At 40.9% G+C, this 15,548-nt stretch overlaps 1 protein-coding gene across 8 annotated transcripts in view; it reads left to right on the top strand.

Moving 5' to 3' along the window:
* Elmo1 (engulfment and cell motility 1) overlaps positions 1-15,548 on the top strand; it is a 523,734-nt gene that overhangs the window by 366,176 nt on the left and 142,010 nt on the right. For all 8 annotated transcript variants that reach the window (NM_001395578.1, XM_087591062.1, XM_087591058.1 and 5 more), the window contains 1 exon segment: positions 6,917-7,053. In NM_001395578.1, the coding sequence (NP_001382507.1) occupies positions 6,917-7,053 (137 nt within the window).

Below are 15,548 nucleotides of genomic sequence, written 5' to 3'. Positions count from 1 at the left end.
CTAGAGGGAGAGATAGGAGCTGTGAAGTTTGGTGCAGACACAATCTCCAAGTTCTATAACTTTTGATGAGCATTAGAAAGTAAGAAATAAAAAAATTCTCAATCTCATGTGTGCACGTGTGTGTGTGTATGTGTGTGTGTGTGTGTGTGTGTGTGTGTGTGTGTGTGTGTGTGTGAGAGAGAGAGAGAGAGAGAGAGAGAGAGAGAGAGAGAGGTGCTAGTTGGGATTTTGCAGTTAGCAATATATTGCCCTACCTCATATATAGGTATATTTTCAATAGGATCTGTGGGTTTTAATGTCACAGGATATTTTTAGAACCAGTTCTTCCTTCCTGCTCATAGTATATTCACCACACTACACAGGCCATTATTTTCTGAGGACCTCACAACAACATGGGCCTTATCTCATATTATCCAATAGAAAATAAGAATATATCTATTTTGGCAGGCTGCTGGTTTGGACGACTTTTGTATTCTATGTGTTCTTGTATTGGAGGCTAAGTCCCCTGTGTAACTGTACTAAGTAAAACTTTGAGGAAATGGAGGCTAGTCAGTCACTGGGAGTGTTGCTGTGGTTAGGATCATTGATGGTTTCTTAGAGTGAATTAGTTCTCTTATATGACTAGGTTTTTAGAAAAACAAATCTGCTTTCTTGTCCTAGGATGCAATCTCTCCTCCTTACAAACATTCCCACAGGTTTTTCATCTTCCTGTAGACAAAAGACCTTGGGGGCAGCAGATGTTAGCACAATGCTCTTAGACCCTTAAACTGAGTGATATAAACATCCTTCGCATAAAGAGCCTCCAGCCTCCAGCACTTCCTTACAGCAATAGCGAATGGGGTGATAATTCTGCTAAATAAATGTGTCACATTCTTACTTTATTTTTAGAACTTACATGTGTAGGTTATATTTCCTTATAAATGAATTAAATGTTGGCAAATTAACATCCTAACTTAACCCTGAAAGTATCTTTATATTCCACACTGAAAAGACCAGTGAGTCAATTCTCTTGTACAAGATGGAATCTCACTGAGATAAAAATAGTGTGCTTAAGAACAATTTGGCTTTAAAAATGTCATACTATTTTTGTCTCATTGAGTGCTTCTCTCTAAATTTCATTTATAAAATGATTGCCTGCTGCTTCAATTTTTTTCTCCAATAGGCCTTGCTGTTTTCTTTTAAAGACAATAATAAACCCACCCTCCCTATAATTGTTTTTTTTTTAATCTCTGAATTAAAGACTATTCTTGAGACCCAATCTTTCCTTGTGATTGTCCACAAACTCTCCTGTGTGTGTGGCCTTGGACATCAATATCCTGACTGATGGGCTTAATAATCCTCTTGATCTGAACTACATTGAGCTCCCTCTTGTAGTTACCACTCCCACCCCCTCAATGGCCTGATAGAATTCTTTTTAATGTTGCATGGGAGAAGAGTATAGAGTAGATCACAAAAAAACTTTCCTGTGTAACCAGCTGATACAGCTGGGAATTGAGCCTTAGTAGTTTAACTTAAAGCACCTGTTATCTCAGAGTCATGGATAAACTGATTTACTTATCTGGCAGCTTTTGCCTTCAAGTGTATAAGATTATTCCATTGGATTCAGTAACAGCTAATTCCTTTGGCCATGTGACACACCATGGAAAGAGGGAACCTTAGCCGAAGAATTCTCTCCATCAAGACTGACCTATAGACATGTCTGTGCAGACATTTTACTGGTTGCTGTTTGATGTCGAAGGTCCCAGCCACTGTGGGCAGCACCATACCTAGGCAGCTGGATCTTGGTTGTATAAGAAAGGTAGCTGAGCACAAATAAGACAGATAGCAAGCCAGTAAGCTTTGTTCTGTGGTTTCAAGCTTCAGTCTTGAGCATCTATCATGGCTTCCCTGGATGATAGACTGAAACCTATAAAATGAAATAAACCCTGTCCTCCCCTAAGTTATTTTTGGTTATGGTATTTGTCTAGAGCAATACAGAACTAGATCAAACTCTGACTGTCTGTACTTTGAATATTTTAGAGAAAAAATTCTACTAATAAATACTGTTTGTTTGTTTTAATATGCGAAGATATTAAAGAGTAACATGTCCATAGAAGTCCTATAGTTGTTTCTAATGTATCATGTGATAGACTAACTTGCCCCTGATTTGTTGTCTCCCTACTCCAATGAAAGGGGCAAGACTTAAAGAGTCATAGGATGAAGTGTACGTGATGGTACACACTTGTGTTTCCAGGAGGCTGAGTTAAGAAGACCATGAGTGGAAGGGCATCTGGAGGAACACTGAAGGATTCCACATCAAACTAAGCAGACAGGAACAAAAAGGAGTGTAAGGTGATATCAAGGCAGTCCTGTCATGGAGAGTCTGAACACACTGACTACAGACATGGAAAGAACAGTGCATTCTGTTCCTGACTTTTCTGCAGGGCACTTAACTCCATTACCTTAGGTTTCTGTGTGCAGAAGGCGAGGAAATCTGACCAGTGAACAGCCTTTATTTGTGAAATTTCACCTTTGAGATCTCAGTATTCTCACGGATTTTAACATAATCAATAAGAGTAATTGACTCCACTCCCTCTATATCTACTGGAACCCAAGGGCTACTTCTCAGCATCTTCTTGCTTTCTCATCTCTAGCATTGTTAGAGTGTTGGATGTAGCTATGGAGTGATGATGAAATAGTAAAGAATACGTGCAAACGCCTCACCATATGCTTTACAGAAATGATTTAATTTAATGCTCTTGACCTTCACAGTTGATGTAACAGGCTCCAGGATCTTAATCATCTAAGGATATAAGTCATTCGAGGAACATCAAATTTGATGTTGTCATGCAAATATGTTTGACCAGAACACTTGTACTCACTGCATCCGGCACATGTTTTCTTGCATTGTTATTCAAGTACTTCCCAAATTTTAACCTTCCATATGAATAATTATATATCTAAGCATAGTTTAAAAAATATAAAAACAGTGATTTAAGCACAGAATTCCAGAGGAAAAGTTTGGGTTGTTGTGGTGTCTCCACAGTGGCACCAAGAGCTCTTTCTAATTATCTAGGATGCAGCCCTCATTTTTAGGCTGACAAAAGGGTTGTAGAAGCGCAGTCATCATCTTACATTCCAGACACAAAAGAATTAAAGTAGGAAAGAACAAACAAAGAAGGATAAGCTAGTCAAGCCTCCTCCTTCTCTTTCCTTCCTGGAAACTCTAAGAAATGTCTACTTTTCTGTTATTGGTCATGATTTGTTCATGTGACTTCTCTTAGTTGAAAGAGGACCTGAAAACTGTATTTTGCAGCTGCGCTGCTTGTTATCAAGGTCAAAGTTGGTTTTCTGTTTGCATGGACCTGAAGTTTTGAGTTTCTTGAAATATATCAATCATATGAATTCATCCAGAGGGATTTTCACTGGTGGCCAACTACCTGGGAATAACTTGGTATTTGAAGCCACTGAGAGGAGCATTATGCAACAAAAGGTTGGAACTAGGTTATGATTTTCTTGGTACTTACAAAAGCTGTCAAGGTGCAATTTGACCCAGACCCAAGGAAAAGAGAGAAACGCTCAGAAAATCAGAAAACAATGTCCTGATAACCTGAAATCATTGTGGACCATGAATAACAGGGAGATAATAGCCCTGAAATGTGACTTAAATATTCAATGTTGATTACCTTGCACCACTTTATAAATATGTGATGAAGAAAGAAGTTATTGCTTTTGAATTATATTTGGGGGGTTCAGCAGAGGCAGGTAACCAACAAACACAAATACAGAGGAAGAGCACTACAGAGCAGCAATGATGGGCTTTGGAGTCGATTCTACCCAGGTTTTCATCCTGGAACTACAATATGTTATCTATGTATAGTGGTCTAGATGAGAATGACCCATATAAACTCATTATGTGACTGCTTGATCCTCAGTTGGTAGAATTATTTAAGAAGGATTGGGAGGTGTGGCATTTTTGGAGGTGTGTTAGTGGGCATGGGTTTTGAGGTTTCAAAAATCCAAACCATTCTCAGTTTGTGCTTCCTAATTCCAGTTTGCAGATCAGGGTGTAAGCTCTCAGGGACTGCTCCAACACCATGCCTGCCTGCCTGCTCCTAAGCTCCCTGCCATAGACTTGCTCTCTGAAACTATAAGCCTGCATTCAGCTCTTTTATCTATAAGTTCCCTTGATTATGTGTTTTTTCATGACAATAGAAAAGTAATGAAGACACTATGCACCTTGAAAATTCATCTCACCTCATCTTTCTGAATCTCCTATTTCTTATCTTTCAAAAAGGATAAAATGGAAAAGAAAAAGACCTCTCATGTGCTTGTACATTACTGATTATGACAGACAAAACCTCCATCCAGTGCATGGCCCACAGTGGTAGAATTGCTAGTTTTAGTACTATGATCACAAGGGCATGTGCTCTCAGCCAGCAGGCATTAACTGTGTACTTGCTGGGGAGCCCCATTGCACTGCAGGCCATGATGTGGGTCCTTGTTGAAGAAGGTATCACAGGAGGTCCAGGGAAGTGCAGGGGGAAATTGATTTTCTAAGCAGCAGCCACCAGGAAATTCCCTGTGCTCTTAATGTCAGTGAATGCTGGAAACCTACTGCTAGGTCAGCTAAATTGTAGATTTCAAATGCTCACTTAGGGCCACCTACAAAAAGCTCATGATGGAAGGATTCATTTCTACAACGTTTGCCTTCCTCATATATAACATGAAGACACTCATAATGTCCGCCTCCCTGGCTTGTTACAAGATAGTGTCTGTGGAACCTGGCCCACAATGTGCATCCAGCAAATGCTGCCTATTGTGAGCTACTCCCCTCTTTCCACCCAACCAAAAACAAGGCTCATGGGTTTTGGAGCTGTCTCAGCTCCAGTAATGCTATAAAAATTTAACTAGGGCATAAAGTACACATATAATCACACTAGGTCCAAAAATGATTCTGTGATAATGTGATTAATAACGAGTTCTTGGATCATAATAGCATTTTAAGTTGCTTCTGTAGACTTGTAAATTTCATAGGCTCCAGTGATTATGAAAGTGAGACCGGTGGCTAGCTGCCCATTCTGTCTGTATTGGTGTTGCACACTCCCTAAATAGCTTTGTGTCTCAGGTCAAAACTTCACATTTGCTGGAGTCTCTCTGGGGTGGAGTGACTTTCCTTGTGTGATTTTTCTTTTCCTTGCTGAGATTTGAACACGCTTGATAAGGAAATCGAGGAAAGTCTATGGAACAGAGTGCTGGTATCTGAGACTTGTCATGAGCAGCATCTCTGTGCTCCTGGTAACTTTTATCTTTTCCAGGGCAGGTTTTCTATGAACTGTGCCAGGTGATCCTCGCTAAAGCCTGGAAAGAAGGGAGAGTGATTCTCATTACTGCATTTTATTTAAGAAAATACAAGCTAAGAGATTGAAAATAGTGTCCCTCTGCTTGGCATGGGCTAGACATGACTCCAAATCTTTGCTTCTAGGTCCTTTCTGTATGACTTCATTGCAGGTCACTTCTGTCCTTGTGCTGTCTGGAAACACTGGCATTTGTGTATCTTCATATCAAGTTTTCCTTTCAGAAGGAGCAAGCTGTATAAATGCACACCCAGTTTCTTAAGATGGGCAGATGTTCAGATGCTCTATACTCCAGGCCTGTGGATGGATAACAACTGTGCTAGAGCAGAACCTGCTCGTTCTAGGAGTGCTAGGGTTCCCAACTACAATGTCGTTGTGTCAGGAGTGAAGTGGCTTGTTATATGCATGACAAGCAGGAGTTCTCTGCTGTACGCTCCATCCCAACCCTCCCATCTGTCCCCTCCTGAATTTCCAAAGCCAAAAGTTCTACCACCTCAGATCTTAAACACTAGCCAACCTTTGAAGAGATTGCAATAAAATAAAAGCATGTGCCTTCAGTATGTACAACAGCACTCGTTATCGTTACTGTGCATGCATGCTTGCATGTGTGCACGTGTAAACCTTGGCTTTTGTGTATGTGTTTGGGGGGGGCTGATAATCACAAAGCTGAGTTCCCTGAACTCTGTCACATCCTCCTCTATGACACAGGTGATAATAGTGGTCAGCCAAGTTGTAATATTTATAAAAGGACTGTATTAGGGGGCTGGAGAGATTGCTCAATGGTCAGGAGTGCTTATTGCTCTGTCGAGGACCCAGGTCTTTTTGTTTTGTAAAGGACTCTTAAAAGTTCAAGTTTGGAACATTGCTAGAATATGAGGAGGCGCTTAGGGCAAGGCAGTGGGGAAGCCGGTCTGAGGGAAGGGAGGGAGGGAGGCAGACAGCAAACCTGGATCTTTCCCAAGGAAGCTCGCCTAGCTGGGCTTGGAAACAGTCTAAGCTAACTTCCTGGTTGCCAGTGAGCGCTGGATACTTCAGAGCATTTGGGTTGCTTTGACCTCCAGCCATCTGTGCCTGGCCTGTAAAGTGAAATGGCCAGTGGCATCAGATGGTGAATGATCACAAGCACTCCCTGCTCACTACCCTTGTAAGGGGAAAAAATGCCCCCCTGGAGAAATAATCATAGATGCTATTTTCAAAGTTGGAATTAATTGTATATTCAGGAAAACCCATCCTCTGCCAATTATTTTATTAAGGCAATGGAGGCATTGTGCCTCAGGAAACAGCGGGAATAGTTTCTCAAAGGTCACCTACCTCAGCACTCCTGGAACAAAGCCCTTGGGGTCACATCCTCAGGTGGATTAGCAACTGACATTTTACAGTCAAAATACATGCCAAAGAATAGGTCTGACCCTCTGACCTTAAGCTTTTAAGGGTAGGAGCTGTCCTTTGGTGACTTTTTAAAATTACTTTTCCCCATGGTCACATAATCTTAAATATGTCTCTATGGACACCAAATTGAGCTTGATCACACATTTCACTATATTAATCTGTCTGCCTCTCTTTCCATCTCTTCCCTCCAGCTAGTGAGACCTGCAACGACTTTCACCCGATGTTCTTCACCCATGACAGATCTTTTGAAGAGTTTTTCTGCATTTGTATCCAGCTCCTGAACAAAACATGGAAGGAAATGAGGGCAACATCTGAAGACTTCAACAAGGTAAGGGAGGTGATGTCACCTGCGCTCCCGCAGGTCTGGGGCTCATGCCTCAGATATGCTGTTTCCTCAGCTGTGTTTACAAGTAGTGGTCAAGGGAAGAGAGAAAAGGCATGTAGTCTTAATTGTACCAAAAATGGAAGCAACCATTAGGTATCTGCTTCTCGTAGCTTTGGTCCCTTTGTTTCAGCCAAGGCCACCAACAGAGATCCTTTCTGGAGAAACTGTCATGGTGAATTTTTCCTTTGTGGTTTTTGGTATGGAATGCTTTGTCACTGGTATGAGGCTATTAAGAAGGGTGTCATGTTGTCTCCACCTGTGAAGAAGACAAGTACAGAGTCAGCTGATACAACCCAGAAGACAACTGTCTTCCTGATTCCATAGATGTGAGAATTTCTTGGTTAGCTTAGAGGAGTTCAAAACAAGGTCCCTGCTTTTAGAGATAAAGAACATATTTCTCCTTGTAACAAACGTGTAACAGTAATGGCTAATTATGCCTAATTTTAGGGTCTGGACAGGTATAGTTTAGCCTATAACAATTGTAACATGATTCTAAACAAGGTTCTAGCCCAAACCCACTAACATTGCTCCCAGTTATAAGGATCGCAAATAAGAATTTGGTGTGCTACTTCTGTGGCCTTGGTACATAGATAGCATCTACACTCCTAACTGCATTTGCCTCCCTGATACCTTCTGTCTGAACACTTGTCACATCTATTATGTTTCGTTTCCAAGTTCTGGAACCACTAAAGGTTGAAAAGAAAGGAAGGTGGAGTCAGGCACTGACCTGCCTGTTGCCCTAGGCATAGTTACCTCACCACAGGCCATTTCCCTCAGCAGTGCCTACCATCTTTCCTTTGCCCCTAGGACTGGTTACTGAAATCCAGCCATCCAGTGTGACCCCAACCCCAACCCCAACCCCCGTTGAGCCCTGATCAGCAAGGTGCAGTTGTCTGAACATCATTGTCTGAGTAGGCATGATTCAAGGAAGACTGGGGAGAAAAGAAGGCATTAATTCACTGCAATCACAGCCACAGCTTCCTGTGTACTTCACCTGATTATGAGAGACTATGCTATTCAGGTGCAAATCACCCCAAAGACGGCCCTCCCCACTCAAGCCACAAGAGGAGACTTAAATCAATAGCCTTTCAAAGTGGCTGTGGCCACTCTGCCCTGGATCAAAGTGACTCTTCATGTGCTGTGGTGCATAGCCATCCAAGTCTCTGCGTTCGGTGTTAGGATACTCACTCTTCGTGGAAGGCCACCTCACCATCTGAGATGTATATTATTAACATTGGTTCAAGAATTAGGGTCAAAGAGGGGTTAAGCATGGGAAAGACAATGGATTTTAATTTCCCATAATACTCTGCTTTTCCCTGCTTATTAAAGAAAAGCATATTTCAAGATGAATGCATAAACATATACATGAATTTATTGAAATGGAAATAGACTGACACATAGATATAAATGAATAGTAAATATCTTATGTATTCATTTTCTATCCCCACTGCCACAAATGACTGCAGAATTAGTAGCTTAAACAATGCAAATTTCTTATGCAACTGTTCTATAATTCAAAAGCTAACAGTGTTTCATTGAACCACAGTTAAGGCTTCAACAGAGTTGTTTCTATCTGAAAGTTCTAGGGGAGAATTTGTTGCCTCACAGTCTTTAGCTTCTAGAGGCTGCTATATTCCTTGGTTTGCATCCTGTTTCTCTCTCTGAAGCCAACAGCTGTGGGTCTAGTCCTCTCTGATGCCATCCCATTCCTCTGATGTCTTTTTTAAAATTGTCCCAAGATTATTTAGAATTTGAATAATCCAGGATAATAATCTCCCTGTGTTAAGGTTGGCAAAAAACAACCTTAATTCTACTGGCTTATCTAAATCACACTTTGCCATGTAGCACAGTTACAAGTCTTAGGGATTTTAAAACATGGGCCTCCTTGGAGGGTATTTTTCTGACCATCATGGTCTATATTTTATTTGCATATGTGTTTTATCTTTAAGTGTTAATAACAATGTTTAATACAGTATTGATAGATAAGCCCTTTGCCTGTTATTTTAAGGGTAGACATAATTCCAGAATGCTGCTGAGAGCTACACAAGCTCAATTCAGATAAGTTTGTGTCCCTTTTCCTTTGTGTCCCTGTTCTGCTGCAATTGCCTTTTTACTTTGGTGGAAAAAAGAAAGACAACAAGGAGTTTGCAGAGTAAGAACCACTACCACAATTCCATGCAGCCTTTCCATTTTTTTATTCTTGTTTCCTGCCTATCAACCACTGGGCTGCTTTATTCAATAATAAATGGAAGCAGAGAGAAGTGCTGAAATTGAAATCAGTTCACTTTTCTTCTTGTTATTAAGTTGATAGCAGAAGAGATTGAATTTAGGAACAAATGTGGGCTTGGAGTTACTGTTAGACTTAAATGATTTCATGTTCCCAAGACTGTCTAAATTCGAATCCAGGAATAGCTTAAAAGAACCTAATATGAAGCACCATTGCTTTTGGAGTGCTTTGGATACTGTCTAAGGCTCTGGCTGGTTTGTATCAACAGGAAAAGGAGATTGAATTGCCTACCTCAAGGCCACTAATTTCGCCAACATACCACGTGCACCAGGTTATAGCAGAGGCAGGAATAGCTTCTGCTATCCGCCTGACTTGAGCTTCGGCTTGGAGGTATCTGGAATGTGCTAGTTAATGTCACTAGTCAGTGCCACTGCTGGATGAAGGCATTTGGAAAAGCAGCTGTCTACTGCTCTTCCAGTCTTGAGGAGCAGCAGATGGAAGGCCTTTCTTATTTATATAGAGAAGTAGAATTGGGGGGTGATTAAAATATTTATGGTTAGGAAAGAACTTTCACTTTCTCAATATAGCAGTCTAAAGAATAATCCATTGATTCAGGCCGTTGAGTTTGTATTCTGTGCTTTTGCCTTTTATTGCCGATATGTAGGACATGCATTATTCATTTGCAGAGGTGTCAGGGAAGAGCTAAACTGCTGCTGGTTACCTCCCCACACAAGCGCCCAACCATCATTTGAGGGCTTTATTTGCACTGTTTCATTTACAGGAATTTTATTTTATGCCTGTGTGGGTTGTTGTTGTCTCAGTTTAATTATTCTAACAAGAGTTTGCATGTGGAGTATGGATCTATGCAACAGTATTCCTCAACCTTGGGTACATTTGGAGCACATGGGGCCTCTTATCCCAGTGGGCAGTTGAACCACAGACCAGTGAACCCCTTGGTTGGGGGAAAAGGTACCCATGAGTTGTTTTCATGAAGTTAGAATTGGTCTCTAAAGGTGATATGCAACAATGGAATTTCCACCTCTTGAATATGCCACACATATTTCCAACTACTACAGACTGCCTGCATTGATAAGAGTACTGTGACCATTTTTCATTCTCAAATCTTCCATGCATGAAAATTAACAAAAAAATAAAAATGGAAATCCTATCTCATCCTCTCTTATTGGTGATATTACAGTAACTGGAGTCAGAAGTATAAAATATGTTGAGGAAGTAAATTTATATGCAGATGTTACATGGCTTTTTAAAAGGAAATCATAAGATAAATCTCATCTACAAACATGGGTAAACAGCTTTTGATGGTCATTTTAAGTATAACATGTTAAAATGATTGTGAAGATGTCCATGAACCTTACACTAAATTCTGCATGGAATGACCAACCTAACAGTGGCAACATTAAACTTATGCTGATTTCAGCAATTTGTTTTCAAACAGCTTTATGAACTGACTTGGTTTCCCACACTGACATGTCATGATGTCAGCCTCATAGAATACCAGAAGGTCTTATGAACCGTGTGTCCTTAACAGTTGATAACACCTAAGGCCTCTCAAAAAGTTGACTACTTGAACTCATTTGGTTGTACTCAAGCCATTCTAAGGACCATGACCTATGTTCTTTTTATGGTTTTGGTGGCATTATCAAAATTAACATTATAAACTGAGATGACACAACTTTGCATGTTTCAATGTAAAGAAATGGAAGTGATCATTTTAAAAGTGGCCTTACTGTAAAGTAATAGAATTATTTTGGAATTTTATTCAACAGCAAAACAAGCCAGGCCCACTTTGCTAGGTTTTGGAATCTTAGGCTCATAGATGAAAAGTCAGTTGTAGATGCTTAAATATCAGGTTGTGGTGGGGCAACCCAGGTCCAGCAAAGCCCCAAGCTGTGAGCATCATCTGTATCAAAAGAGAAAATCCCAAGTAGAAAGAACTGGAGAATGGGCCAGAAAGAAACATTCTTAGAAACCCCCTGAAGAGGAGCCACAGAAAATAATGGATTTTGGTGTGGGATGGTGTTTAAAATGTTAAAGCCAGCAAATGCTTGGGCTCAAAGGAGAAGGCTTACTTTTCACATTGCTTTTGGCTTACTGACTTTCAGTGTGTGCTTTGCAGAAGACAATTGCATATTCAGAAGTCCTCCTCCTAGGCCTGCTCAGCTCACTCTTTAGGTTCACTGAGCCAGCCTATGGAATGAAAGGTAGTCTGTAACTCTCCTCATGAATAAACATGAACCTCCTCATTTGCATGAGGCAGGTGACTGTAAAATATCTTGCAGCAAGTAATGAAAGGGAGCTTTGTGTGTCAGGGCCCAGGGGGAGCTGAGCAGACTCCAAGTTGTTTATCTTCATTAGAATTCCATCTAGTGCTGCTGTTATTGATCTGAACTGGACCTGGTGTGGCTAATAAAGGAGATGTACATTTTAATTGAAACATGAATATTTAAGTAGAGGAGATGTCGTTTAAAGAAACCCTGTGCCATGCGATGAGATTATGTATTATTTTATCTGTCCAGGCTATTAACAAGTATTTATTCAAAAGCCTTCTAATCTGCCACAATAGATTTGCAGTATAGACAGACATCCTTTAGAACCATGTGCATTGTAATGAAGAGATGTATAGTTTCCTTTAATGTTTCCCAATGAGTAGTGGCAAGTAGATTCCTGGGTTTGTATTTGTCAGCTGCTAATTTGGGGTTGTGTTGGGCTTTGTTCATGGTGTTAGCCACTTTTTATTAGATTATCTTCATCAGTCACAATTACATTTTCTTAGGAAAATAGGAAGACCAAGAGTTACTTCGCTAACTTTAGTTTGATACAAAGCATTTGTTGAAATAGACTGTAAGGTATTTGCTTCATAAAAAAGGAAGTGTTGATAGCAGCTGACATGAGGCTGCCTGAGTCTCGCAGGCGACAGCAGTGTGGAGCTGTGTGGAACTGTGTTTTACAATCTCTTTTCGTTAGACTTTTTTTACATAATTTCCCTACCCTAATCACCTTTTCTCCTGAAATTATCATTACAGAAATACCAAATCTCATATATTGGTACCCAAGGTAGATTTTCAATTATCAATAATATATGTTTTTTCCTGCCTTATATAGAGAACCACTCAAATTTGGCTTGATCACAAAGAGAATTCGACCACAGTAGAAACCCATCCCTAAATGAGAGAGCTTTCTTTTAAGGTCCCTGGTATTTCCTAGTTCATCTTCCAATGTAGTACATGTCACTCAGTGCGGGACAGATGCAGTGGTGACTACACAGCTCAGCTCTTCTTTCTTGTACCTGGATAACCATGTGGAAAGGAAAGCTTGGGCTTCAGGTTTCTCATCTGTGAAATAAGAGCAAGAACTTTACCTACTATTCAGGACGGCTCCATACTTTCCGGGTGTCATGTAGATGAACTGTGTATCTCATTTCTGGATGGAGCTGGTACCAGGCAATGGTAATAGGGAGGCAAGAGGCCATATGCAGTAGCATTTTAACTACAAACATTTCCAGGAAAAGTAGACAAGCTTCTTACTTGGACAGGGACATTTCTGAAGAGAACCCCTGTTGCCATGGTTCCACTGTCACAGGGAGCATGTCTCATTCACGAAGAACCTAAAGATGACCTTTCCCAGATGTTCTGCCCCTCCTGCACAAAACTGCTTCCACACCTACAAATGAGAATGCAGGGAGACCCAGAGTCCTCCAAGAAATCATGTTGTTGCTTCTGCTCATGTATTGACAACACAAATGGTTTAGTGGTTTAACATTTGTTTGAAAGGCTAGCTATAACCATAGTCTGCTGAAGTCATGACTATTTTTCTGGACATTGTCTACCAGTATAAAATTCATGAGTTTCACAAATATTTCCAGATAATCCTGACTATGCTAATATATTCAAAGGGTGTCCCTTTATAATCCAAGACTGGCATAGAGTTCTCACTTCTAAAGTTTTTCTCAAGCCTGTATAACTTTCTTTGCTGTGTCCAGACTTAGCAACTGCGAGAAGGAAACAATTAGCAGGTTCGTCTGCCCGACAGCAGCACGATCCATCAGTCCCTTGGTTCAGTTACAGACCATCCCTTAGCAGGAGAATCCTCACTATTCACCAAGCTTATTGCTCCATTCATCCACTTCTGAAGCTTCTCTCCCTTCTATTAACTGTGCTTCGGGGACTCTGTATGAATGGTTAACAAGTTCCTGTGACCTGAATTCCAGACTCCAGTGTGGAGTATAGGAGAGATTTGATAATGACAGAGAAACCATTTTATTAGTATATGTTCAATTAACAGGAAATCACCTGCATTTTAAGTAAGACATAATGAGATGAAAGCATTTTAAATTAAAGGGCATACAGGAATCAGAGTTGCTTAACCAGGAAGGGTACCATTAGGTGCTGATCTCTCATGAAGTATAAGTCCTCATTGATCAAAAAATGTTTATCTTGTGATTGCAAAGTAAATTATGTTTAGTGGGAGATTAAAAATGCAGTTGTAGGGAGTACAGCAGAGAGAAGGTCATGGCTGTATCATGTAGTCACTCCTTTTGTCACCTGAAATGGCAGGTGTGATGGGTAACTAAGGTCAAAGAGGGGACAGAGGTGAGATGAAGAGTCTGTATTTAGTTACTGTTCTGCTGCTCTGTTAAAATGCCATAATCAAACACTTTTCCTTAGAGCTTCAGAGGGCTAGATGTCCATAACGGAGGGTGGGGAAGGCACGTCAGCACGAGCAGAGAACTGAGACTTCCATCTTTATCCACACACAGGAAACAGAGAGAGTAAAAACAGTGTTCGTCAGAGTTCTCTAAGGGAGAAGTGATAGAGTATGCATGCCTGTGATTTATTACACAGACTCACATACAGGCTGTAGTCCAACTAGTCCAACAATAGCTGTCTCCTGACAAAAGCCACCGACCTGGTAATTGTTCTGTCCACAAGACTAGATGCCTCAGCAGTGCCCTCCTGTGCTGGAGTCCTAGGGAAGTTTGAGAAAGTTGCTGTTCTTCAGTCTACATTGGACTCCTGAAGGAGTATGTTCTAACAGCAGTGAAGGAATGGTTCAGGAACAGGATAGATGAATCTGATAGCAAAAGTGAGGTCTAACAGGCAGAAAGCAAAAGCTTCTTTCTTCCATGTCTATTTATGTGGGATGCTATCACAAAGTGTGGCCCAGCTTTAGGTTGGGTCTACTCACCTCAGATGTTCTAATCAAGAAAAATACCTGCACGGGTGTGCCTGCCTGTTTGGGTTTTAGTTGAGTCCGTATGTAGTCAAGTTTTCAACCAAGACTAACCATCTGAAACTGGAAGTGAGATGTAGCTATAAGCCCTCAAAACCCACCCCTAGTGATACTCTTCCCCCAGCAAGTCTGTACTGTTCCATGCCCTCTCCAAACACCACCACCAAATGAGGACCCCAAGTGTTAAATACAGGAGCCTATGGGGACCAATTGTCATTTAAGTCACCACGGAGAATTAAAGAGAGTGACCAGAAGTCATTTATAAAGAATACATTTATTTATTTTTTTTTTTGGTTCTTGTTTTTTGGAGCTGGGGACCGAACCCAGGGCCTTGTGCTTCCTAGGCAAGCGCTCTACCACTGAGCTAAATCCCCAACCCAAGAATACATTTATAAAGAGCTGTGAGAATTTAGAAAACCCCAAGTGAGATCTGTAGGTGCCATCAGCAATGATGCTAGAGAGGTGGCTCGGTAGGGGAAAAGTAGCACTCGCTACTTTCCAGAGTCTAGGTTTGATTTCCAGAACCCATGTCTTGACTCACAACCCTCTATTATTCTAGTTCAGTCCTAAGGGAGCTAATGTTCTCTTCTGGCCTTCATGGGCACCAGATGTACACATGATACACCAGGCCTACATTCAAGCAAAATATTCCTACCCATGAAATAAAATAATTTTTGACCAGCCTCCCTCAGCCACTTACCAGCCTGCTTCTTGTGACCAGTCATAGACTGTCTCTGAGTCAAGAGGCCAGAAACAGTAACAAAGGTTAAAAGGCAGAAATAGGCCAAAGGGGAGGTCTAAATTTATCAGTAGTTTCTTTAGCCCCTTTGTGGCAAGTGTTAAAAGGAGACAAATGAATACTGAAGCTTGACTTTGAGAGCTCTGGGCTCCTAATTGTTTGTTTTGTTTTGTTTTGTTTGTTTATTCTCTCCCCACCTTCTTCCTGCTTTGCAGACTGTAA

The sequence above is a fragment of the Rattus norvegicus genome, chromosome 17 (genome assembly GCF_021556685.1).
Source record: "Rattus norvegicus strain SHRSP/BbbUtx chromosome 17, alternate assembly SHRSP_T2T, whole genome shotgun sequence".
In the NCBI taxonomy this organism is placed as follows: Eukaryota; Metazoa; Chordata; class Mammalia; order Rodentia; family Muridae; genus Rattus; species Rattus norvegicus.
The sequence above is the reverse complement of the archived record's forward strand: the minus strand, read 5'-3'. Positions and strand labels throughout refer to the sequence as shown.